Here is a 23,657-nt window from a genome sequence, read left to right as displayed (position 1 = left end):
TGATCTTCATTCTTGAAACCATATACTTAATCAAAAAGATGAAGACAACACAAAAATACTTCCATGTCCATCAAAGTTTCAAAACTGGATACAACACTCATCGCTCATGAACTCAAAGAAACAAGTTTAAATATTTGCCAAACCAGAAACACCTCCCTGCTCAACAATACGCTCAAACCCACACCAAAGCCATGCCACCGCTGTGACTATAACTTGACAATACTGTCAGTTTGTCACACTACAACCAGTCTCAATCCATGAGTTCCTACCAGAAACATCGTCTCTACAAACAAGTTGATCCTGTCGTGAGCCACCAAAGATTCTCCCCACAACTATTAGCTTGTCGGTGCTACTACGAAAGCAAGGGCCTTGTGATGTTGGTGGGATGAGTGCGAGGGGACATTGAACATTTGATAAATGAGTACACCTAGATCGCGGACATTGAAGACCTTCGAGATTGTGTGTGGCAGGAGTAGAGGATGTTGGTTTAGGGGAGATTCAATGGTGTCTACTTCCTAAATCATCCAACAAATTTATCTCAATCCATCTCTCCAAATTGCACTTAATAAACTCCTGTCTCCGATATAAATTAACAATATTCAGCAATATAATCATGGCTATAGGACAGTCTTGCATCACATGGAACGTTGTCTCATAGGAATCGCTGCACTGGCTACAAAAAGGAATGCCAAGCCTCATTCTAAGCCATCTACTGTTGGTAAACAAACCGTCATGTTTAAGACTTAAACCAACAATATGAATTTGATTATGGAATCGTCTACTACACGTGTGGAAAGTACTTGGCGATTGGTTTGGAACTTGGCATCTCACCTCATGAGGATGGAGAGCAATGTTGCTTACCTACATGTTCCAACCTGCTTCAACAGGGTGTGCGGTTCCCAAATGTTGGAAGGGTATGTGGGTTGCATCTCACCTCATGCAGTAAGTGTTGGAAGTTGACAAAATTTGCCTCATTGTCATTATTTTAGCACTTGTGAAAATCATCTAAAGAGGGTAGAGGATTATGTTTGTGGTGATCCTTTGGAGTTTATGAAAATGTAAAAATACTATGTTTTGCAAAAGGATAAATGATATTTAGAAACAATATTTTACATCGAATTGAAACATCAATTAGAAGAGTTAACTAGAATATTTGGTTTATTACATTTAGTTGATGGTTAATGAGGCTATGAATATAATATGATCTTGCAGTTCATCAAACATTTACTGAACACAATTAACCATGTTTTGAATCTCATTAATCAAAAAATTTAGATATTTAAATAACATTTACTCATTAGTTAATCATCTAAATTACGTTCAAACATACATGATTTCAAGTGTTTAAATATATGTGAAATTCAAAACATTAACCACAATTTGTGATTAATTAGTTGTGGCACCTTCATGTATTCAATAACCATTACTAAATGTAATTAACCATACCAATGAAAGTTGGGTCTAACTGAAGAGGTTATACTTTTCATGTGACAAAATTCGAATTTCGGCTTAGAGATGTGACCACATTAAGTATTTGATAATGTCTACAATATGATTACATTCCGGGGAGAAATATATGAAGATAAAAAAATGTAACTGACCACATATTTAAATTGTGTTAACAATCTAAGTTAATGTTAGAATATGACGTGAAATTTAAAGGAAGTCTTGACTAGTCACAACTATTTGAACACACTATTTAACACACATATTAAAAAAATGTAAAAAGAGAGAGAAAATAATGTGTACAATCGGTCAAAGTTGTGTGTCTAAATAACACAACTCTTAAAAATAATCCTACTCCTTATGCAGAAATTAACCATACTCCTTATGCTATGTCTGTCTTTCATAATATTGCAATGCTTTAGGTTCATAATATTCCAAAGAATAAGTTTTGAACTAACAGTAAAATAATAATGATTCTTATTCAATCAAATTTGTCTAGCCACTGAATTCATTCAGGGATATCAACTCGTTGTAAATCCCTCTTTTAATCACACCCATTATTAAGTAGTGTTTGTTAGGCAACAAGTAGAAAAAGTTGATGGTCTAGTAAGAGTGTCTTTATCTCATACCAGCTTTCATACATTTTATGCTCTTCTTTTGCTTTTGGATCAGTTTGATCATTAGTTAAGTTTGATTAGACAAAGTTTTCAAGCAGTAAGCAAAATAAATTATCATAGTTTAACTTTTTCTTATAACCATATTATTGATGTGATGTATCAACCGACTTTGTATGACTGTTTTATCTATTATTGAAAAACTTGTGTGATTGATGACTTTTAATCAACTTTTTTTTTCTTCATCCACTACGCTTGAATTTGAATCCAATTCCAAACTTATCATCATTAAAACGTGACATCAAATGTTTCTTTAATAAATGTAGAATAATTATAATGTCGTCCTAAAAGACATGTATTTGAGTCTCAAAATCATTTTGACCATGCAAATATAAAAAAAAAAAAAAAAATGACTTAATAGTGAATACAATAAATGATAAGGGACAAAATCTCATTCTTTCATAACATTCTATATGGTGACTCTCTTTTTCATTTTAAAAAATGATTTTGATATTCAATAATTTAAATTGTAGTAAATTGGTGAAAAAATCTATTTTTTGAAAGAAAATTGTTGCAAACGAACTCTTAGTAGTTACTGAAAGGGGTTGCCTTTGTAAGAAAAAATGTTTAAAGAAAATGGAGCTTCTACATAACACTTCGGTTATTGTTGTAAATAAAATTTAACATTTTAGTTTTATTCAATAAATGATGTATGTGTTCTATATTAAAGATTACATATATTATTTATTGAATGAATCTAAAATATTATTTTTTATTTATAATAATGATTAGAAAGTGTACAATGTTTTTTTAGCAAATCTACGATATGTTAGAAAATTGAAATGTAAATGATCAATGTTTATGAAATACTCCCTCCGGTCCTTATTATAAGAAACAATTGACTTTTTTGGTTCATTGTGTGAGTGATGTATCTAGTCTATATTTACAATAAGATACATTAATTATTCTATGAAACTAAAAAGTCAACTTTTTCTTATAATAAGAACCGGAGGTAAAAAACTATTTATCGACTTTTACATTTAAAAAAAATAATAACTCATAAGAAAAAGCAATCATTTCATTTCTTTGTTTCGCAAAATACTAAATTCTTTAGAACATTTCTCTAACAAATATCAATATTCATTCCCTCAAAAAAAAAACAAATATCAATATTCATATTTAAAGCAAATGAGAAAAATTAAATAAAAAAGATTTCCTAGCAAAACAACATTTCTCTACTAAGAAGATTTCTAGTTAGCAACGAACAACGAGCGAGTAAATCTTCTTCCATTGAAATCAAGAGGCAAATTCAGATCTCAACAAAGAAAATGAGCAAAGAAAATAGTAGCAACAACATTCAAGTGTTGAAGTTACTGAATCAAACAGTTTCAGAACCTCACTATCTCTTCCATTTCTTAACTTTTTTCTCCTATTTAGTTCTTCGCTGTTCTGCATCACAAGTTTTAGCGCCAAATCTCACTCTAAATCTTCTTCGTCGCGTAATTCTCTATCTCTTCTTTCAATCTCTCTCTCTCTCTCGTAGATCGCTTATTTATTCGTTTTCTTATGTATGTCAATTTTTTCATTTTTCAGGAGATTCAAACGCTGTTAGCTTTCGCTGTTTTGGCTTTCATCAAGGTTCGTGCGTGTTCTTCTAATCTCATGGAACTTTGAATTACTAGAATTTTGTTAGTATACACTGCCGGTGTACAGTTATTTTACGCATAAGTCAAATTATGTTTATTTGTTGTTACGTCAATTAATGAATAATGAATATGAAAACACATTAGTTGTTACGTCAATAATTGTATACTATTAAACTCTTTGAATTAATTGATTTTGTAAAATTGATTCTGGATAAAAGTGAGATGAATGTAAAAGGATATATGTTTTGTTTTGATATTGTACAAGTGAATTGAGGAATAAATTTGAGTCTAAAAATCAAAATATGTGTTTGGTTCTGCGGTGACAAATAATGATTTTGAATGAATTGATTTTGTAAATTTGATTGTAGTTAAATGTGAGTTGAACAATGAATTTGAGTTTGGAAATCAAATTCTAGAATTGAAATTTCCAAATTCTGGCTTCTAAGTTAGAATCAATTCTGAAGGCAAAATCAATTCTACTGAAGATCATCTAATCATTTCAATATCAATTTTACTCAATTAGTCTCGATTCAGGCACCTCCAAAAGTGGAACCATATATGCTCTAGTTCACTGCATAGAATCATTTTATATTTATACGTTGATGTATGAATTTAGTTTTGTTTAATTGACTTTTAAGAATTAAAGCATTTGTGATGCAAGAGTAAACCAATTTTACAGACATTCTATGAAAATTCACTATTTTGGCACATCGCTGTTTTTGTTGTATTTTGAAATTGATGGTATGACATTGAAAAATGCTTGGCTCTCATATAAAGTGTAAAACTGATTTACACTGACGAATTATGCTCGTTAAACTCAAAGTTTTGGCATATTATATAGTATCTAGTGTTATGTGTTTTCTAGTTGCATTGATACTTCTGGCTTTGCTTTAATAAATAATTTACCCACCATTATATAGTATCTAGTGTTAGGTATCCACCATAATGTATATCTGCATTCTTTTGTAGATAGTAAAAAATAAATGTGAACTTCAGGCTAGACAAAAAAAGAATTTAAGGGAAGGCTATACAATTCATTGCATAACCAGTTCCTAAGCTCAAGTGCAAGACGAGAGTTTTGTTAGGCAATTGAGATTATTGTCGATCTTTATTGTAAATAATTTATCAAAAAATACTTCAATTTAATTTTAAAGATTTGTCTTTGGAAATGTTTTATATTGGATATGATGGCATTGTTTGGTCCATGTAGATGACTTGACTCACATAGTGGGAAAAGGCTTGGATATTTTGGCGTTGTTTGGTCCATGTAGTTGACTCCACATAGTTGGAAAAGGCTTGGATATTGTTCTCTGTTATACTTTTCAACTATGAAATTAGTGTTTTTATGAAAAAGCCGGGTATCATTTCCGTTACGCTTTTGGCAGTTTGGGTGATGAAAGGGTTTTTCATACTAAATAGGAATGACACAAAGCTAAAAGTTTTTTTTGCTTCCATTTAGACTAAAAATATTCTGTCCACATTCTTGAGTTAAAAAACTACCAGTTTTGTCTTCTGTGGTGAGTGCATTTAATTGTCATTTTGATTTGGCTTGGTTGTTATTAGAGTATAGTGAGTAAACCATAGTTAGTTGATATGTAAACTATGGTTAGTTAGTAGGTTAGGTGGTTAGGAGTTAGTTAGACTAACTCACCCCTATAAATAACCCTCACCATTGTACTCTCTATTCATCTTTTATCAATATATGTTCATTCTACTATGAGTCTCTATGGGTATCTCCCACATGAATACTCTTATGCTCTCTTTCTTGCTGATCATTATGACCTTTATCCTTGGGATTCTATGATTCGTAACGGTTGTCAGTATCTTGCAACCCTGATTTGGCTAGATTGATACTTCTTGTGAACATGTTTCTACAATTGTTCTCACATACTTCCAGCATGCGACCTTAGACATTTGTGGCATGGATTTGATTTTCTCAGTTTTCTTTGTTGCAGGGTGTGAGAGAAGAGACATGGGAAGCCTTCATAGGTGATGCACTTTTCCTTGCCAAGGTGATCACCGTTGATGCTTTTGCAAAACTTTTTACAGCTTCCTTCTTAGGTTCACGAATCACTTCTAGTTCTCCCTTTGCCTCTTTTCTATTTCTAGGATAGGGTTTGTAGATTTTAATGAATATGTTTCATGTGTTAAATCCCTTTTTTTGCTGTGGTTTATTTAATTTAATCCCATTCTAAGTCTAAGTTGCATTTCTCGACTTTTAATATCTTATTTTAATATGTCCAGATTTGTCTTTTTGCCCTTACCTTTACAATGGATCGCCGCATAGCCGTTTGGTATATTCTTGTATTTTTAGGTGGGTAGTTTCATCTTATTTTAATCTTTTTAAGCACTGAATATATATTAGGTGTAGTGTTTGCATCTTTTTCACACCATCTTGCTTTTTCGTGCAACTATATCGAAGTATGCATCATCAACCACGAAATAAATTCTTTTGTAATAGAAAAAAATTTCATCTGATATATTTTTCTCTAATCTGATATTCAAAATGCCATTTTCAAAATTCTAAACTTGATTTTGTTTGCATTCTATTTTGGCAATAAGCCGGAGATGTATATTGGATATCTACTGAAAGTTAATTACAGACAATCTCATTCAACCGCTAAAATAATATATATGCATATTTATGGTTACATGTTCTGTATTGCAGTGATACATGTGCTGACACAACAACCTCCATCTGAAGCACTAGGTATTGTTAGTTAGATTTAGCTTATTTTCCTTTATGATTTTTTCGTTATAATATTTTTTAAGCTTAACAGTTGAAGGTATCATGGAAACTATGAGAGTTTGTTGTTTTGTTATAATTTGGTCATCTGAAAATTTCCGGGTCTATCCAATTAATTCTTCCAGGTACTTGTAGCAAGCTAACACCATTGCTGTTGGAAAGCCTGCTAACAGAGGGGACCACTACAAGATATTGGCTGGTAAGTACTGAATTGAATGACATTCCTTTCTGAATTTCTCACTAAACAAGTACATATGACCGATACTTTTCTCCTCTTGGTGAACTTTGATTTCATATGCTTTGTTTTTCACTTAAAAATATTCAGTTAAACAAAAGCCACGTGCTTTCATGGCTTCCATCCGAATCTTTTATAAAATGTTTCATAAAAGCAATCAGCAATAACTATATTTACATCATTGGCAAAATTTTGTATAGAATTCTTAGCTATGTTTTGGAGGAGTTGGTTGGACCATTTGAATATAATGCGATAGCTTAGAAGATTTACTTCTCCTTTTTTTCCCCTTTTGTGATTTAATGTTTGATTATGTTTAAACCTGCACTGGATGAAAATTATAACACTTTCAATTTTGAAAGAGTAAAAATTAATAGAAGTCTAAGGAGTGTTACTACCATAATGCCATGTCATTATGGTAGTAACACTCCTTAGACTTCTACATGGAATCTAAGATATATCTTAGATTTCTTTCTTTCTAAGGAGTGTTATGGTAGTAACACTCCTTAAATAAAACCAGTGGAGAAAGAAAGAAATCTAAGATATAAAAATTAATAGAAGTCTAAGAGTAAAATTTTTGAAAGAGTAAAAATTAATAGAAGTCTAAGGAGTCTAAAAATTAATAGATTTCTTTCTTTCTCCACTGGTTTTATTTATTCTCCTTCTTTCCATGAGTTGCCAGGTGGAATTCAGTGCTTCTTATTCATCTGCTTGCATTCGCTCAAGTCAACAGTTTCCTGAGCTCTCAATTACGTATGCTTCTTCCTGACTTTATTTTGACTATTAATGCTCCCTTCAATAAAAGCAAAATTAGTGCAAGAGTTTCTGTTCATTGGGCAAATCGGGTTCTTGTCCTTCCTCACCTGATAGGGTAGCTTTTATGCCTTCAATCAAATAGGTATAGAAGAGGTTGTATAAACATTAGAATCTGATTGGTTTGTGGAAACATCCGTGTTTTCTATTTTCAATTTTTTAACTTCAAACTAGAAAACAAATTTGGCTACCGTGGCTTTTATTTTAAATTTGTAATACATAGTTGCTATGACATTTTCAACTCCAGAGTCGATGGAGACAAGCATACATTTTATTCAGATTTGGCCACATTTAAAGCAATGTTTCATGGGAAAGACTTTCGTTAAAGTTAAAACCTACCAAACACATTTTCATGTTTTGTTATAGCTTTAGAGGCAATATGAATTGGCTTATGAATTTAGAGGCAATATAAGAGATATAATTAGTTACATATCAATGGTGAAAAATGTTTTACATCCAGCAGTTTCTAGAAAAATTATTGTGATAAACTGCATTTGACAATTTCTGTGTTCATGTCTTTGACAGATATTCAAGCAAAATTTTATCATTTGGAATAGTTGATCTTGGACTCTTTCCCAATGCAGCTGAAAAGTTTGGAGTATCTCTTAGTGGTACTTGTGTGTGTGTGTGTGTGTGTGTGTAATTGTTTTCCTTATTTAAAGTAATTTCTTTCTGGTTTACTAGTCCGAGTTCCTGTAGTTATCGTTGTGGAAATAAATATTCGACTTATATTGCAGTCTTTTGATTGTCAGGAAGCATGGGTCAGCTTCCAACATTTATCTTATTTGACAATGCAGCTGAAGTTGCCCGCTTTCCAGTGTTGGGTTCCGAAACAACATTTTTCAACCCTACAATTACAAAGGTATCTTTCCTAATTCGTAAATAGGACTTCCTTGTAAGGTGTTATTTTGAATATTGCTTGGATTACTCATAATTTCAGAACACGTATGATTTGCTATTTATAGACATGTAATATCAATCATTGATTTATTCATTAATGAGTAATGACTGATAATTTGATATTACTTACCTTACACTCTAAATTCTAAAATGAGTTTTTCGTTTAAAAAAAGTTAAATTTTTTACTGTCAGATAAAGGCCAGTTGTTTAAAAAAATATATTTAGTCTTACACTTCTTTATGTTGTCGTGCATGGGGTGGGTGAGTTTACGGACACTGTAAGGGCTTGGCGTATGCTTCCTAATTCCTTATGATTGTTCATTACCCAAACACATTTGAGCATTACCCAATTAATTGCATCTCCGATCTTTTGTTTAACCATATATCATATGGATTATGAGTTGCAGGGACTACTTTCTCGACATTTTGAGCTTGATCGGCACCTTCTCGAATATATTAGTTGTAAACTAAATAGGTGATTGCTCTGTCTCATTGATACGGTTCCTTCTTTGTACCGAAACTACTAGGAAAATTGTAGAAATTAATGAGTTGGACCAAAATGTTTATGATAGAACATTACGACGTAATTTGATCCGTGTAGACGACCCCACTTAGCGTGAAAAAGCTAGGTTGTTGTTATTGTTGGTTCCTTTTTTGTACCCTTGTAATGTTGTAACCATTGAGATTTATTTGTTGGTCATAGAATATAATGGTTCAAATTTTTTCCTGAAATTCAGTCCCTGTACTATAATTTTTGCTACTGTTACAAGTAATGTCATCTCGCATTGATTCCAAGAGAAACAAAAGATGCTATCATAAATTTCTTTTATACGAAGGCTTACGAGGGACTGGTTATTATAGTCAAAATTTTACTACTACTTTATTGTGGTATTGAAAAGTCAATTCAAAAAAGAAAAGTGAAGTCAATACGTGAATTTAATATATTTTTTGGTAGTATTTTCTAATCTACGTACTATTTTTCAGTTGCAGAAAAAAAAAAAGAAGCTAAAACAACAAAAAGATCACTTATATTTGAAGAAGATATAGAAATGGGTTATATATAATAAAAAATATATATAAGAAAACGAAGTTAGGGCTATTTTGAGTCATGGTGTTTATTGTATTTAAGCATTTTAATTCAAATAGACACTCGTCGTTGTTTACAAGTTTTCTCTATGTTTTAACAAAATAAACAAATAAATAAGACAACGAATGTTTTTCGTAAAAAAAAAAAAAAGTTAGATTTATGGACGGTAATCAGAATTCACCAAAATGAGGTTATGGTCAAGATGAATTTTCCGAGTTTGTGGCGTTCGTGGATTATGGAGTGTGTCTCAACGGCAACGGCCTCAGTGTTAGTTAATGGTTGCCCTACAAATGAATTTAATTTTGAGAGGGGCCTTCGTCAAGGGGATCCTCTTTCTCCGTTCCTTTTCTTACTGGCTGCGGAAGGTCTTAATATTATGATGTCTGCGGTGGTGTCAAATGGGCGGTTCACTCCTTACAGTGTTGGTGCGCACATGCCAGTAGTACTGTCACATCTTCAGTTTGCTGATGATACATTATTGGTCGGAGTTAAGTCTTGGGCTAATGTTCGAGCCATGAAGGCGGTTCTTTTGTTGTTTGAAGCCGTATCGGGTTTGAGAGTTAACTTCCATAAAAGTATGTTATTTGGCATGAATGTCAATGATTCATGGCTCCATGAGGCAGCGGTGGTAATGAGGTGTAACCATGGTCGGATCCCCTTTTTGTATTTAGGATTGCCCATTGGTGGTGATCCGCGGAAGCTTCAGTTTTGGCATCCTTTGGTTGAGAGGATTAGAAGTCGGTTATCTGGTTGGAAATGTAAAAATCTTTCTTTGGGTGGTCGGTTGATTTTGCTTAAGTCCGTTCTGTCGTCCATTCCGGTCTACTTCCTTTCTTTCTTCAAAGCTCCCTCAGGTATCCTTTCTACTCTTGATTCTATTTTTATTAATTTTTTTTTGGGGTGGGAGTGAGGAATGTAGGAAAATTTCTTGGCTTAAATGGGATTCTATTTGTTTGAATAAGGAGAATGGAGGGTTGGGTGTGAAAAGGTTGAAGGAGTTTAATATTTCTTTGTTGGGGAAATGGGTGTGGAGGGTGTTGGAGGAGAGGGATAGCTTGTGGAACTTGGTGCTTCGAGCGAAGTATGGTGAGATTGGTGGTAGGGTGCGGTTTGGTGTTGATGTTGGTTCTATTTGGTGGCGTCAAATTAACCAAATCCGAGCCGGTGTTGGGTTGTTAGATGAGAGATGGATGGTTGACAACATTGTTAGGAAGGTGGGTGATGGCTGTACCACTTTGTTTTGGGAGGATCCTTGGTTATTTGATGTTCCGTTGGTGGTGGCTTATCCTAGGCTTTTCAATTTATTTGTTCATAAAATAGCCTCGGTGAGGGAGATGTTTCAATTAGGTTGGGGGATGGATGGGGGTGCGTGGCAGTGGAGGCGGAGGTTATTTGCATGGGAGGAAGGGTTGTTGGGGGAGTGTGTGGAGCGTCTTTCTAACTTTGTTTTGCAGGTAGACATATCCGATAGTTGGGAATGGAAGCTCCATCCGTCTCATAGTTATACGGTGCATTCAGCTTATTCTTATCTAACAACGGTTGATTTCAATATCACTGAAGATTTTAATCAGTTCTTATGGATTAAAGCGGTTCCGTTAAAGGTTAATATTTTTGTTTGGCGTCTCTTTTTGAATAGACTTGCTACAAAGGACAATTTACTCAAAAGAAATATCCTTGATGCTACCAATGTGAATTGTGTAGTCTTGTGTGGTAAGGAGGAGGAAAGAGAACATTTGTTTTTTCAATGTCCCCATTATAGTCGTTTGTGGCCATTGATTTTGTCTTGGCTTGGTTTTGTTACGGCGTTACCGGGTGGTTTATATTCTCATGCTAATCAGTTCTGTGCTCTTGGAGGTTTTTCAAAAAAACTCTAAGACGGCTTTTACTATTATTTGGATTTCCGTATTATATGTCATTTGGAAAGATCGCAATAGAAGAGTATTCCAAAACCAATTTGATCACGTTGAAGCTCTCCTTGAAAGGGTAAAACTCCAAACATTTTGGTGGTTGAAAGCAAACTACATCTTGTTTAATTTTGACTATCCTATTTGGAGACAAAATCCCTTAGGTTGTTAACAGGTTGTTATGTAATGGTGGTGCTGTTTTTATTTTTTTTGGATGCTTTTAGCCTTTTGGCTTGTATGTACCTTTAGTCAGTTCTCTTAGGCACACCTTGTGCTTGAGGGTCTGATTGTTATTTTAATACATTTCTCTTAGTTTCTTCAAAAAAAATGTTTCCTTTAATACACTTGTTGGGGAGTCATAGGAACACAAGGAGAAACAATCGACCAAATATCATAACCAACAAAAGATCTTAACATCACACCTTCATTTAAAATCTTAAGACATAAGGTATGTGTTACCTCTTTAATATATCATTCATTACTAACCAACAGTCGTTATAATCAATCATACTTTCAACAATTTTCCTCAGAAGTATAAATCTCCCACATCATTATTTGCAAAACGTGTTATTTTAATAAAACGTTGATAAGACTTTTTATTCAAAGATCATTACATTTGCATTCATTCTTATTTTCCAATGAAATCGAATTATGACTCAGATAGCACTTATTAGATAGTCTCTGAAGTACCAAGAGCAACAACAAACTAATAGACAAGTCCATCAAGAGACCATGACAATATATCTTCACTCGTCACTTTAATATATTAATATATAACCAACTCCCATTCACATCTTTTAATTAGCTCATTAGTAATTATAGTAAGGCTAATCGCTTATACTTGAATTTTCAACTATCGTAAAGGTTTCCTTGAAAAACAATTTTAAAGGTATAATTCTAAGAACACTTTTTTTACCGAAAAAAGTGGCAATGTGATCCATAAAAAATGTTAATGTGGTATGGTGAATTTTGTTCATCGTAAAAAAAATAGTAAGGACAATCTAACATAGCCGCTCATGAGCTATATCTAAAACAACCCTTTTTTTTATGAAGTAGAACTACCATCTCTAATGTTTATTGTTGGTGCCATCAAAAAATTCAGTAAGGATAAGTTAACAAGGTCACTCACGAACTATATCTAAAACCACGATTTTTTATAAAATAGAACTGCCATTTATAATGTTTGTTCTCAGCTTTTTATTGTTGTTCTTACTTGTATTTAGCGTTTGATTTGTAATAAAATGCATTTGATATTTTGTTGTAAAAGAAAAAAAAAAGAAATAGAAATCGACTTTTTTCGTTAAAAAAAAACAAGAAGAAGAAATCGACATTTAATTTTTTGGGTGTAAACCATCTTCCGCGCGCAACTGCGGTGACTAATCTCTCAAATATTGTGGGAATTAAATGGACGGAAAACTCTCCTTAACAGTGTGTATTTTTTTTAAATATATTATTTTTTTAAAATATATTAAAACAATGCAATAACAGCACAAAATAAGTAGTATTGAGATTCAAAAGATGCAAAAGTCTATACAAGAAAAAGCACCAAATCAATATTGTCACCAAACCAAAATCAAAAGTGATAATCAACATTCAACTAGGAGATAAAACAGTTTTTAAACAGTTGAGTGGTTGAATGTTCCGATAATAGTATTCATAAAAAGAAAACTCTTAATTTTAGACTTAATTCTTGATCATATTAAATATTTTAAACATATCAATTGGTGAGCCTAATAGAAGTTCACAATTATCGAAAAATGTTTTCAAATTGACCACATGCAAGCCAACTAAATAGAATTAAGACATCTTTTACTTTCTTTCCATGATATATCAAACCTATAAATTGCACATGACAATAACTATTGCTTGACAACGCATGATTGGTTCATAACCAAGATACTAAACCCTACCATAATTTCCCAACAATAAAAAAAAAAAGTTTGAAAATTTCATTCAAATTACATCTTTCCACATACAAAAGAGATGCTAAATTGTGTACCCCTCTATAGATTAAATTAGTTTTAGTTGCAAGGAGATCAATTAGTAATCTCCACATAATCAACAAAATCTTTCTTGGAACCAAATTGTTCCAAGTAGCTCTATACACTGGGATATCTGCTACAACTTCAAAATTACATAGCAACACATAAACTTCCTTAACGAATAACATCTCGTTAAAATAAAGGTTCCAAACCTATATATCTTCCACATTACCTTGCAAAGTAAGGTTAAATAATAAAGTCATACTACACTCCTTCATTAGCTCTACCTTCCAGACAAACAAGTTTCTTCATTAGCTCTACCCCCAACACACAACTGGACATCATATAATTTTATCCAGTGTTAAGTTAAACAACCTACTAAGTTGATCCTTTAAAATAACCTCATCCGATCATGGCTCATGCCAAAACAACTTGTTACTACCATTCTCCACGTTCTTAGTTATATAGCTTTTTAATTAAATTTTAAGCTTAATTGTACTTTCAGTCTCCCTATTTTATCACACTAACAAAAACAACCCTTCTGTTTTAAAATCAAATTTTTAGATCATATCAACTATCATATTTATTGCAATTTTGATTCAAATCTAGATTTTTAACCTTCAAAATTAGTGATTTCTGGCCAAACATTGTGATTTATTTCCCAAGTTTTTAAATAAGAAGAGAAAATACATCTTTTGGGATCAAGATTCATCTTTTTAATGTAGAAATATGGTATAGTGCTAAAAGCAAATAAAAAATAATTGAATTTTTAATCATTGTTTATCTAATTGAATAATTGATTTTTTTCAAATATCTATAATTTTTTTTACCATGATATCTATATCTATATTATATATAAAGAAAACTACCCCTTTCAACACTTTTGGGCTGAATTTTTCTTTCTAAAAATACCCTGTATTTTCAATACAAATAACACATGTAACAAATAGATAAGAATAAATGTAAATATTAAAACAAATGCAACAAACACGATATGTATATATGGTTTTTTCCTAACAAACTAGATGAGTATATTTATACTTACTTTTTCATTATCACAATTATACCCTTAAACAACTTTTTCTATAATGAAGATTTTTTTTTTGACAAGATAATAAAGATTTTTGTTGTTGTCATTAAAAAAAAAGAATTTAAATTATATATTTTTGTTATATTGCTGGTGTCATTGAAATAGATAATGATGATTAGTTTTGTTTGTTATAACTTGAAAAACAAACATTTATATTTTTAGTTTTAATCAAAATCAAATTTCATAAAAAAAAACACCGTTCATAATTTTCAAACGTTAAAGCAATAAAAAAAAAACTGAAAGACAGACACGCGAGTGCCCGTCTTTTCGCTAGTTGGTATAAAATTTTCACCGTCATTTAATCCTTATTTATTAATTTTATTAGGTCTGCAGCAACTTAACCTAATAATTTCCCTCTAAAATGCTGCATTAGGTTAGCAACAATTTAACCTGATAAATTCCATCTAAAATGCAGCGCACCAATTTAACGTAACAAATTCCCTCTAAAATGCAAAAATCCCTAATATTTCTCCTCACAGATGAGCTTTTCATTCCTATCATGTTGTGTCATCGTTTGTATATATCAATTGTTTCAGTAGACTTTTTTTTGACAAGTTGTTGTACACTTATTTAATACGTTTACAAACAGAATACCATAATTTTCATGAAAACTCGGCAACCCTAATTTCCATGCAAACTCGGCTACCCTAATTTCTATAGAGAGTCTCAATACTTAAAAAATGTTTATTTTATTCAGTTAATTTCATCCGCGAGTGCTTCTACTAATTTATGGTTACTTAAAATATAATTTATTTTATTCTATATATGTGTACTCATTAAGATATTTGGCATGTACATGTCCGTCGTGAATTTTGTTTGCGGATATCACAGACAAATTTTTGCTCATCCTTAATTATATGTCTAACCCAGGCAACGCCGGATAAATATACTAGTGGTAATTAATCTCCGCCGAGAAATATGTGCGGCAAACAAGGGGGTTCTCCCCTCCCATATAAATCTCTATAGATATATGTTAAAAAAAGAAAGAAAATATAAGCTGAAATAATTGTGTAAAACTAATGAATAATAATTATTTTCTTTATAAAAATGGTAAGATTTGATTATACAGTTGAGTCAAAATAATATAATCATTTTATTTTATCTTTTTTTTAACATATATTTATAGAGATTTATAATTTTTTGTGTACTTTTCATTAAATTTAATTTTTTCTTTAAACTACTTTAATTAAAAGTTTGACTACTTTTTTTCTACTTTAATTAAAAGTTTGACTACTTTTTTTTGGTGGTGTCCGGGGTTCCAACCCCGAACCTTGCATATATTATGCATTGTCCTTACCAATTGAGCTAAGCTCACGAGAACAAAAGTTTGACTACTTTATTCAATCTAATAGTTCTTTAAAACAATGGTATAAAATTTTGTTGTACATTCTCAAATTTCCTACAAATTTGACGAACACTATTTGATTGCAACTTATCTTATAAAGCAATTCAATTAAATAATCAATATATTTTATTGAAAAAATACACACATCTTATTTTTTTTTATTTTAAATCTTGATACGGATTCAACGACCGATTAATCCAAAGCATCAATTCTACCATCCACTAACGAGGACCCAATTGACATCAATCTTTATCCTTTAAATCAATTATAGTGTAAAGCGAAAATAAAAAAAATAAAAAAAATCAAGAAATGTTATTTTATAAAAACTTATAATTTACTATGACTTACCAATCGATAAGATGAATTGCTCATTTTACGTGTGTCTCATCTAGAAGGTCAAATTAAATCATATATGGATTTATAACTTTTTTACACATGTATTCAATCACATCTTTCATTTTTAAGACTTGACTTGTCGCTGGTGGATGGTGCGACAATCCTTATAAGTACTTGAGTCAGATATATAGCTTTTTAATTAATATTTAATTCGTATACATCGATTTGTAACTTTTTTTTTTACACATGTATTCAATCAAATCTTTTATTTTTACGATTTGACTTCTCGCTAATGGACGGTGGGATGATCCTTGTTAGTACTTGAGTCAAATATCAAATTTCCATGAAATCTCTTGAAATGAAACTCATATCTTATATTTAATTTCATTTCCATGAGATTATAAAATGCAAAACTCATAATTTGATTTTTTTTTCATTGGTAGATGTTGTTTTGATCTTCACCCTCTCCATCTGCGTCGGTTCTATTCTCTCTACACTCTCATAGATAGATAGATAGATAGATCACCGTCGTCGTTCGAATCTTCCAGAAACAAAACTCCATGAAACACTCTTCATGGAGCAACCTTAAAGATTAACATGCCTCCTCAACTTCGAACCAGAAAAACTAAAAATAACCCGAATCCGAATCAAAACCCGAACCCGATCGCTAAACCCGAACCCGCTACACGAGGTAGAAGAGGTAGACCTGCTAAAAACCGTAACAACACCATCGCCGCCGCCGCTGCACGTGATCAAGTACAAGAACAACAACAACAACAACAACAACAACAAAACGAACAACCTCACGTGCCGGAACAAATTAGGGTTTCTGATAAGCAAGAGATTATGGATGATGACTGTGATAGCGGCGGTGGGAGAACCGCAGCTGATAAAGGTCCGGTTGCTGAAGATGAAGGGAGTACACCGCCTATTCCTGAAAAAGTAAATTTTTTTTTCTTTCTTTTCTTTTAATTATCAATTTTTTTTATCTGCATGGTGTTTTTTATTAATTTTGTGAAATTTTGATAAAAAAATTTGATTTTTAAAATTTTTGTGCAACAGGTTCAGGTGGGTGGTTCACCGATGTACAGAGTAGATAGGAAGCTAGGGAAAGGAGGTTTTGGACAAGTTTATGTTGGTCGTCGTATTGGTGCCGGAGCCGGTGCTGTTGAGGTATGATAGTATCAGTGTGTTTCTTTGTGTGTGATTTTAACTTCTGATTGAAAACAGTGATGATAAAGTAATGTCTATGTGGGAATTGATATAAAATTTGAAATTGTGATAAAAATGAATTATTGATGCTTATGATTGTAAATTGATGTCAGTGTTATTGATTGGATTTGGCGGGTTGTGTAAAAAATCAGCCATATAAGTACGGTGTTGTGACCTATGGTGAATGTGATACAGATTGAACCTAATATCCGGCATAAAAATGAATGATCGATGCTTATGATTGAAAATTGATGTCAATGCCAACGATGGTAGATGGCGGGTGATGGAATGATCCGCCATATAAGTATGATGTTGTGGTCTATGCTGCTGTGACTCTGACCACATTGATTGATGTTTTTATTTTGTTGAGAAAACACAACTTATGCATTTCATTCATAATCAAAGTCTGGATACATGTAGGAATATCATAAAAACTGGAGAACTAGCATTATATGTGGCCGCTTTTGCTTAAAGCTTGAGCTACCGTATTAGTTTGTCTCCTTGCAAACTCCACATGAGAGTTGGTAATAACAATTGCTTGTTTGGAATCAACCTCAAAAAGCAAGCATTGATTGATGTTAATCTGCATTGTATGTTTATCATAAATGAAGCGTAAATAAAAGAGAGATCACCGGTGCATTCTTTTTTAATGGGGTATACATAGACTAGACCTTAGTGTGTGTAATTTGCAGTGGTTTTTTGACATTGTTTGTGCAATGAATAATTTGCAGGTGGCTTTGAAATTTGAGCATAAAACCAGTAAAGGGTGTAATTATGGACCTCCTTACGAGTGGCAGGTTTACAAGTGAGTGTGGTCTATCTTTTCCTTTCAGCTCATTTATTACCATTGTATGTTGCTAAAATTATGTTTTTTGTTTGTATGTAGTGTATTAGGAGGTAGCCATGGTGTCCCACGAGTTCATTACAAGGGACGGCAAGGTGATTGGTATGTCATGGTAAGTGCTTTTTAAAGATTTTATTTTTTTATCGAGGGCTATGGGTTTTTTATCTTTCAATTTTATTTTTTAACCTGGAATTATATTGCAGGTCATGGATATTCTTGGCCCTAGTTTATGGGATGTTTGGAATAACAAGACACACACGTAAGTTCATCTCTCGTGCTGGAATCATAGTGCAATGCAACGTGTCTTGATTTTTACTGTTGGAGTAAATAATGCTTGTTTTAACTGTATTTTCTATTTTGTGGCTTTAGGATGTCTGCTGAAATGGTGTCGTGTATAGCAATCGAGGCTGTTTCCATATTAGAGAAGATGCATTCTAGAGGGTGATTCTCTTCTTCCTGATCCTGTTTTTGATTTATTTGTGGATTTTTCATTACTGCACGGATTGGATATAGCCGGCATGCTAAACCAGTCATGCTAGGCTTCTTTGGCAATTTCAGTTGCCAGACTGGTCTCACCTTGTGGCTTTCACAGTTTAACAGGCTTTCTTGCATATTTTTTTTGGGGGTGGGGGGGTTACTCTTTATACCCGTAGTGTGTGTACCTAGATTAAGCTTTTTGTGTCCTTACTAGGTCAACTCAGCTTAAATTAGTTGGGGTCTAATGTGGCTTTAGGATCCGTGGGTCTAAAACCGAAATAAAAATGCAAATCACTTGTCTGACAATATTGAGCTCATGATTCTCATTGTTGCAAAAAATGTCATTGTGTTGCTTGCATTTGTTTCAGATATGTGCATGGTGACGTAAAACCTGAGAACTTTTTGCTTGGCCCTCCGGGAACTCATGAAGAGAAAAAGCTTTTTCTGGTCGATCTTGGTTTAGGTAAGTATTCTACCTTGCCAAGAAAAGTTGGTGCTTACACTTCATTGTATTTTTTCTTCTTCTAATTTCTCTTAATTTATTTATGCAATCTGCTCTCTTTTGCCATGCAGCAACTCGTTGGCGTGATAATTCGACTGGTCTTCATGTTGATTACGATCAACGTCCAGATGTATTTAGGTAATTTATTTGCATTTCTAATTTACGGTGAATTTTCTGATCAAAATCCAGGCTTTGGTTGATTTTGATGTTGATTGCCATATTCTTGCAACAGGGGAACTGTTCGTTATGCTAGTGTACATGCTCATCTTGGTAGGACAGGTAGCAGAAGAGATGATTTGGAATCTCTTGCATACACACTAATTTTCCTTCTTCGCGGACGGCTACCCTGGCAAGGATACCAGGTCATATTTGTTTTTAATAATAACTTTAGTGATAATAGAAAATAAAAATGTTCCGTTCTAATAAAATTGTTAGCTGCAGGGTGAAAATAAAGGATTTCTTGTTTGCAAGAAGAAAATGGCCACCTCGCCAGAAAATATGTGTATCCTCTGTCCCGCACCTTTTCGGCAGTTTATTGAGTTCGTGGTGAATTTGAAGTTCGACGAAGAACCAAATTATGCCAAATATATATCACTTTTCGATGGAATTGTTGGTCCAAATCCAGACATTAGACCCATAAACACTGACGGTGCTCAGAAGGTACTAAATTCTTCAATATTTAGAGATTACTGTTTACAGATGAGGGCTGAGTCTTGTTGCTAATATTTTCCTGGTTTGTGCTGTTAAGCTTATTTATCAGGTTGGACAGAAGAGAGGACGGTTGACCATGGAAGGAGATGATGATGAGCAGCCAAAGAAGAAAGTCAGAATGGGAATGCCAGCAACACAATGGATTAGTGTGTACAATGCGCGCCGACCTATGAAGCAAAGGTTTTCTTCTGAAGTTAAATGAGTCTTTATGGCCAATGTTAAAATGATCAGAGACTAAGTTTTTTATTCTTTTTGTCCAGGTACCATTACAATGTTGCTGATATGCGGTTGTCCCAACACATCGAAAAGGGATATGAAGATGGGTTATTTATCAGTAGTGTAGGTTGTTGTTCTAACCTTTGGGCACTGATTATGGATGCCGGCACTGGTTTCACTGCACAAGTTTATGAACTCTCATCCTTCTTCCTTCACAAGGTTGTTATTTTTTGCTTTTGTTCATTACTTAGTAATATGTCATTTATGTTAGTAATATCATGTTTATACTTCATAGTTCATATCTGATATAATGTATTCTTCACTGTATTGGAACTTGGTGCATGTTGAAGAACTAATATAACTACTTTTGTTTTTATAGGAATGGATTATGGAACAGTGGGAAAAAAATTATTACATTAGTGCCATAGCAGGATCTAATAGTGGGAGCTCGTTGGTTGTAATGTCGAAAGGTAATTCGTTAAAGCTCTATTCTTCAGGCATTTGGTATTTTGGCGACAGTAATTGACTATATTGTATTAGGTTATTTTGCATATTTTGGCTTGTAGTGTTGAGTTTAGTTCCTGTGTGACTATGTCTCTCACTTCTACTGGTGATTTGTTGGTTTCAGGGACCCAATACTTGCAGCAATCTTATAAGGTCAGTGAATCATTTCCATTCAAGTGGATTAATAAAAAATGGAAAGAAGGATTTTTCGTCACTGCTATGGCCACTGCTGGAAGTAGATGGGCAATTGTTATGTCCCGTGGTGCTGGATTTTCAGATCAGGTTCTACTTTTTTCTTTTTTAAAAATGTTATATTAAGTTTTTTTTAGTTGCGCTTATACCATATGTGATGTTTTCTCTTCTAAAATTAATTCCAGGTTGTGGAGCTTGATTTCCTGTATCCTAGTGAAGGTATTCATCGAAGGTGGGACAATGGTTACCGCATTACTTCAACTGCTGCTACATATGACCAGGCCGCTCTTGTTCTTAGTATTCCAAGAAGAAAACCGACTGATGAAACTCAAGAAACACTTCGCACATCTGACTTTCCTAGTACTCATGTCAAAGTAAATACCGCAGTTGATTGTGCTGTGTCCATAGTCTTCTTTAATCATGAAAGCTTATGTTTGATGTTATTTTTGCAGGAAAAATGGGCAAAGAACCTCTATATTGCATCTATTTGTTACGGAAGAACTGTTTCATGAGCCGTGAAGCTTTCTGAGATTCAGCTGACATAATTTTGACTTTTCATGTCACACTGCTTTCTCTTAAATCTGGCTAGTTTTGGAACTGGAGATCCTCTCTGACAAGTTTGCCGAACAAATCCCTTCTGCATTGATGTATGCATAACTTATTATGTGGCCGTAATCACTAATCATATGATGCAATATCTGTGCACTGTATGTCAAATGTATCAAAATGCTCATGAGCAATTTTAGATAATTTTTTGTCAACCTGGGTGAGTCTTGATAGAAAGTTTGTAGGGGTTTGAACAATAATTAAAATGTGAAGGTATTTACTTAGGTTAGGTTTGTTTATTGATGGTATTTTGTAAATGTGCTACTATAAGTTTCCAGTGTGGCCACTGGACATTTTCAGCTGTGCATCTTGAACTTGGACCTCTTTTCTCCTTTCCTTTTGAAGTCTTTAAGCTACTTCTGGCCTCTTGGATTTCTGAATTTGACCTTATTTTAAAGATGGAAAACAATGGTATAGTCTGAGTAGCTTTTAACTCACATTTTTTAGTCAATTTTTTTCTTTCTTTCTGATCATTTTATTTGTATGTTTAGATGTATAAATTTTGTTTTGACAGATAATGGCTGTTCTTTTATCTGTACATCTGTCCTACTCCTACCTAGTGAGGAAATAAATTGCATTACTTACATGCAATCTGATTTCAGATTTGTTTTCTTGGTCTCTCATTAATTGTGAATCATGTTCATCTGATTGAAACGAAAATACTGTAGTTTCAATTTTTTTCCAGTATTATGTTCGAAGTATTATATTTCTGTTGTGCTTTTGACAATTTTGTTTTGCACCTATACTGGGAATTTATGATTCTCTTTTAGGGTCAGCATTAAGTATATCATATGAATTTTTATATGTTTCTAGAGAAAAAAGTCCATCGACGTAGCAATCGTAATTGCTGGCTATCTATTTGCTGATTATTTCACTTTTGTTATCACACCACTCGGTTGTTCAATAAACTCATTGTATGTTTCCAATGCAATCAAACACGGGGCAAGCAGCTTGTGATTCTGACGAGCAGCTGGCTGTCTTGGAAGCTCAGCTGTTGTGATATTGTTAACACATTTGTTGTGCCTGATTATTATTGATTTGTAATAACATGAGTTTATTGAACATCTGAAGCAGGTTAGCCATGTTTGTATGGTTTCATCCAGATATGCCTTTTGTCAATCTTGATGTTCATTTGGTTTGATGGCACAAAGCTTCATTTTCCTGTTACTTTATATACATCTCTATCTCAATAAAAAAATAAGGTTCGTTGGAAACTTAAGTTCAGTGGCTGTGGTTATTTGCAGATTTGTACATATTGGTTCATGCCATGACTATGATTCTGGAGCAGCCCTATTTTAGTGGGGAAGCTCTTCAAGGTAATGGAGCTTTTTGAACTAGCTAGTGTATGTGACTCTTTCCCTTTACAGACACTATATCCTTTGTGGGAAAATATGGAGTTGTAAATGAGCTTCAAGCCAGCTTCAAATTAGAATATTTTAGAATGTACCGTATTTTGATTATCAAATCAATATCAGCCAGTTTTGATTGATATGACATCTTATAGAATTGTCTGTATTAGGAGGTGAAATATTTCCCTTTCCGCCGTTGGTTATGGTTCATGCCGAGTGTTTTAGTACCGCAGTTTTGCTCAATGATTGTGTTTTTGTGTATTTAACATAAATAGAATGGAGAGTTTATTCTTGGAAAATTTCAACATTCTGAAGGTACCACATAAAAACATTACATGGTACATATTTGTAAGACGTGAAAATAATCAATGAAAATTTTATTTTTGAAAAGAAACTTCTACAGCAAGGCAGCCATATGACCTTGCATATTTAAGTAGCAGAAACAGCCTTTCCTAATAGAGAAGTTGTGCGTCTTCCCTTAAGACTATAACGCATGTTGGTGTCAATTTTGAAAAAGCTGACATAAATTAGAACAAATCTAATTTTGAAATGGTTTTGCAACTATAAATCAACATTTACATTAGACTTAATTGCATTGTTTGCCCCTCTACTTTAATTGGGCGATTTTGTATCCGCCTTTTCTGGCAATATTGACCACGCACATTTGCTTCCTGTTTGTTTTGTAGTCCCTTGTTCATGTTTTCCCAATTTGACTTTTGAGTTCACAATATATATATTTTTTATAAAACGTGGCTTTAATGTCACACCAATGTGGTTTTTTAGGAAAATAAATTTCAAGTATCACGAATAGTGTATTTTGGTTACATAAAAAAAACCCACCACTTCTGTGAAATCCGGAATTAAGTTATTCCAACCATTTTGCCATATTAACTCATATTTAACC

At 33.0% G+C, this 23,657-nt stretch overlaps 2 protein-coding genes across 2 annotated transcripts; both read left to right on the top strand.

The window, feature by feature from the left end:
• The first annotated feature begins 3,312 nt into the window (after nt 1-3,312).
• LOC146952893 (Thioredoxin superfamily protein) lies at nt 3,313-9,128 on the top strand. The gene is made up of 10 exons (XM_085706932.1): nt 3,313-3,559; nt 3,654-3,698; nt 5,662-5,718; nt 5,951-6,020; nt 6,375-6,416; nt 6,578-6,651; nt 7,367-7,437; nt 8,023-8,108; nt 8,250-8,359; nt 8,804-9,128. The coding sequence occupies exons 1-10, from the start codon at nt 3,389-3,391 to the stop codon at nt 8,873-8,875; spliced, it is 798 nt and encodes a 265-aa protein (XP_085563058.1). The 5' UTR covers nt 3,313-3,388; the 3' UTR covers nt 8,876-9,128.
• A 7,447-nt stretch (nt 9,129-16,575) lies between these two features.
• LOC146952892 (casein kinase 1-like protein HD16) lies at nt 16,576-21,841 on the top strand. Its single transcript, XM_085706920.1, has 16 exons — nt 16,576-17,082; nt 17,203-17,313; nt 18,084-18,157; nt 18,239-18,308; nt 18,400-18,455; nt 18,566-18,637; nt 19,042-19,136; nt 19,247-19,313; nt 19,408-19,537; nt 19,617-19,835; nt 19,924-20,066; nt 20,147-20,321; nt 20,482-20,572; nt 20,731-20,888; nt 20,984-21,172; nt 21,251-21,841. Exons 1-16 carry the CDS (start codon nt 16,738-16,740, stop codon nt 21,308-21,310), a joined length of 2,055 nt encoding a protein of 684 aa, XP_085563046.1. The 5' UTR covers nt 16,576-16,737; the 3' UTR covers nt 21,311-21,841.
• Nucleotides 21,842-23,657: the final 1,816 nt, after the last annotated feature.

The sequence above is a fragment of the Medicago sativa genome, chromosome 1, assembly GCF_051527215.1.
Source record: "Medicago sativa cultivar Bolivia chromosome 1, Bolivia_mono, whole genome shotgun sequence".
NCBI lineage: Eukaryota > Viridiplantae > Streptophyta > Magnoliopsida > Fabales > Fabaceae > Medicago > Medicago sativa.
Note: the sequence above shows the minus strand (reverse complement) of the source record. Positions and strands in the feature narration are given on the sequence as shown.

Coding starts and splice junctions, on each gene's coding strand:
- LOC146952893 (XM_085706932.1), top strand. CDS start 3,389: ATGAGCAAAGAAAATAGTAGCAACAACATTCAAGTGTTGAAGTTACTG. Junction 5,719..5,950: donor ATGCACTTTTCCTTGCCAAG/GTGATCACCGTT, acceptor TAATATGTCCAG/ATTTGTCTTTTTGCCCTTAC. Junction 6,417..6,577: donor ACCTCCATCTGAAGCACTAG/GTATTGTTAGTT, acceptor TAATTCTTCCAG/GTACTTGTAGCAAGCTAACA.
- LOC146952892 (XM_085706920.1), top strand. CDS start 16,738: ATGCCTCCTCAACTTCGAACCAGAAAAACTAAAAATAACCCGAATCCG. Junction 18,309..18,399: donor AAGGTGATTGGTATGTCATG/GTAAGTGCTTTT, acceptor ATTATATTGCAG/GTCATGGATATTCTTGGCCC. Junction 18,638..19,041: donor GAGAAGATGCATTCTAGAGG/GTGATTCTCTTC, acceptor CATTTGTTTCAG/ATATGTGCATGGTGACGTAA.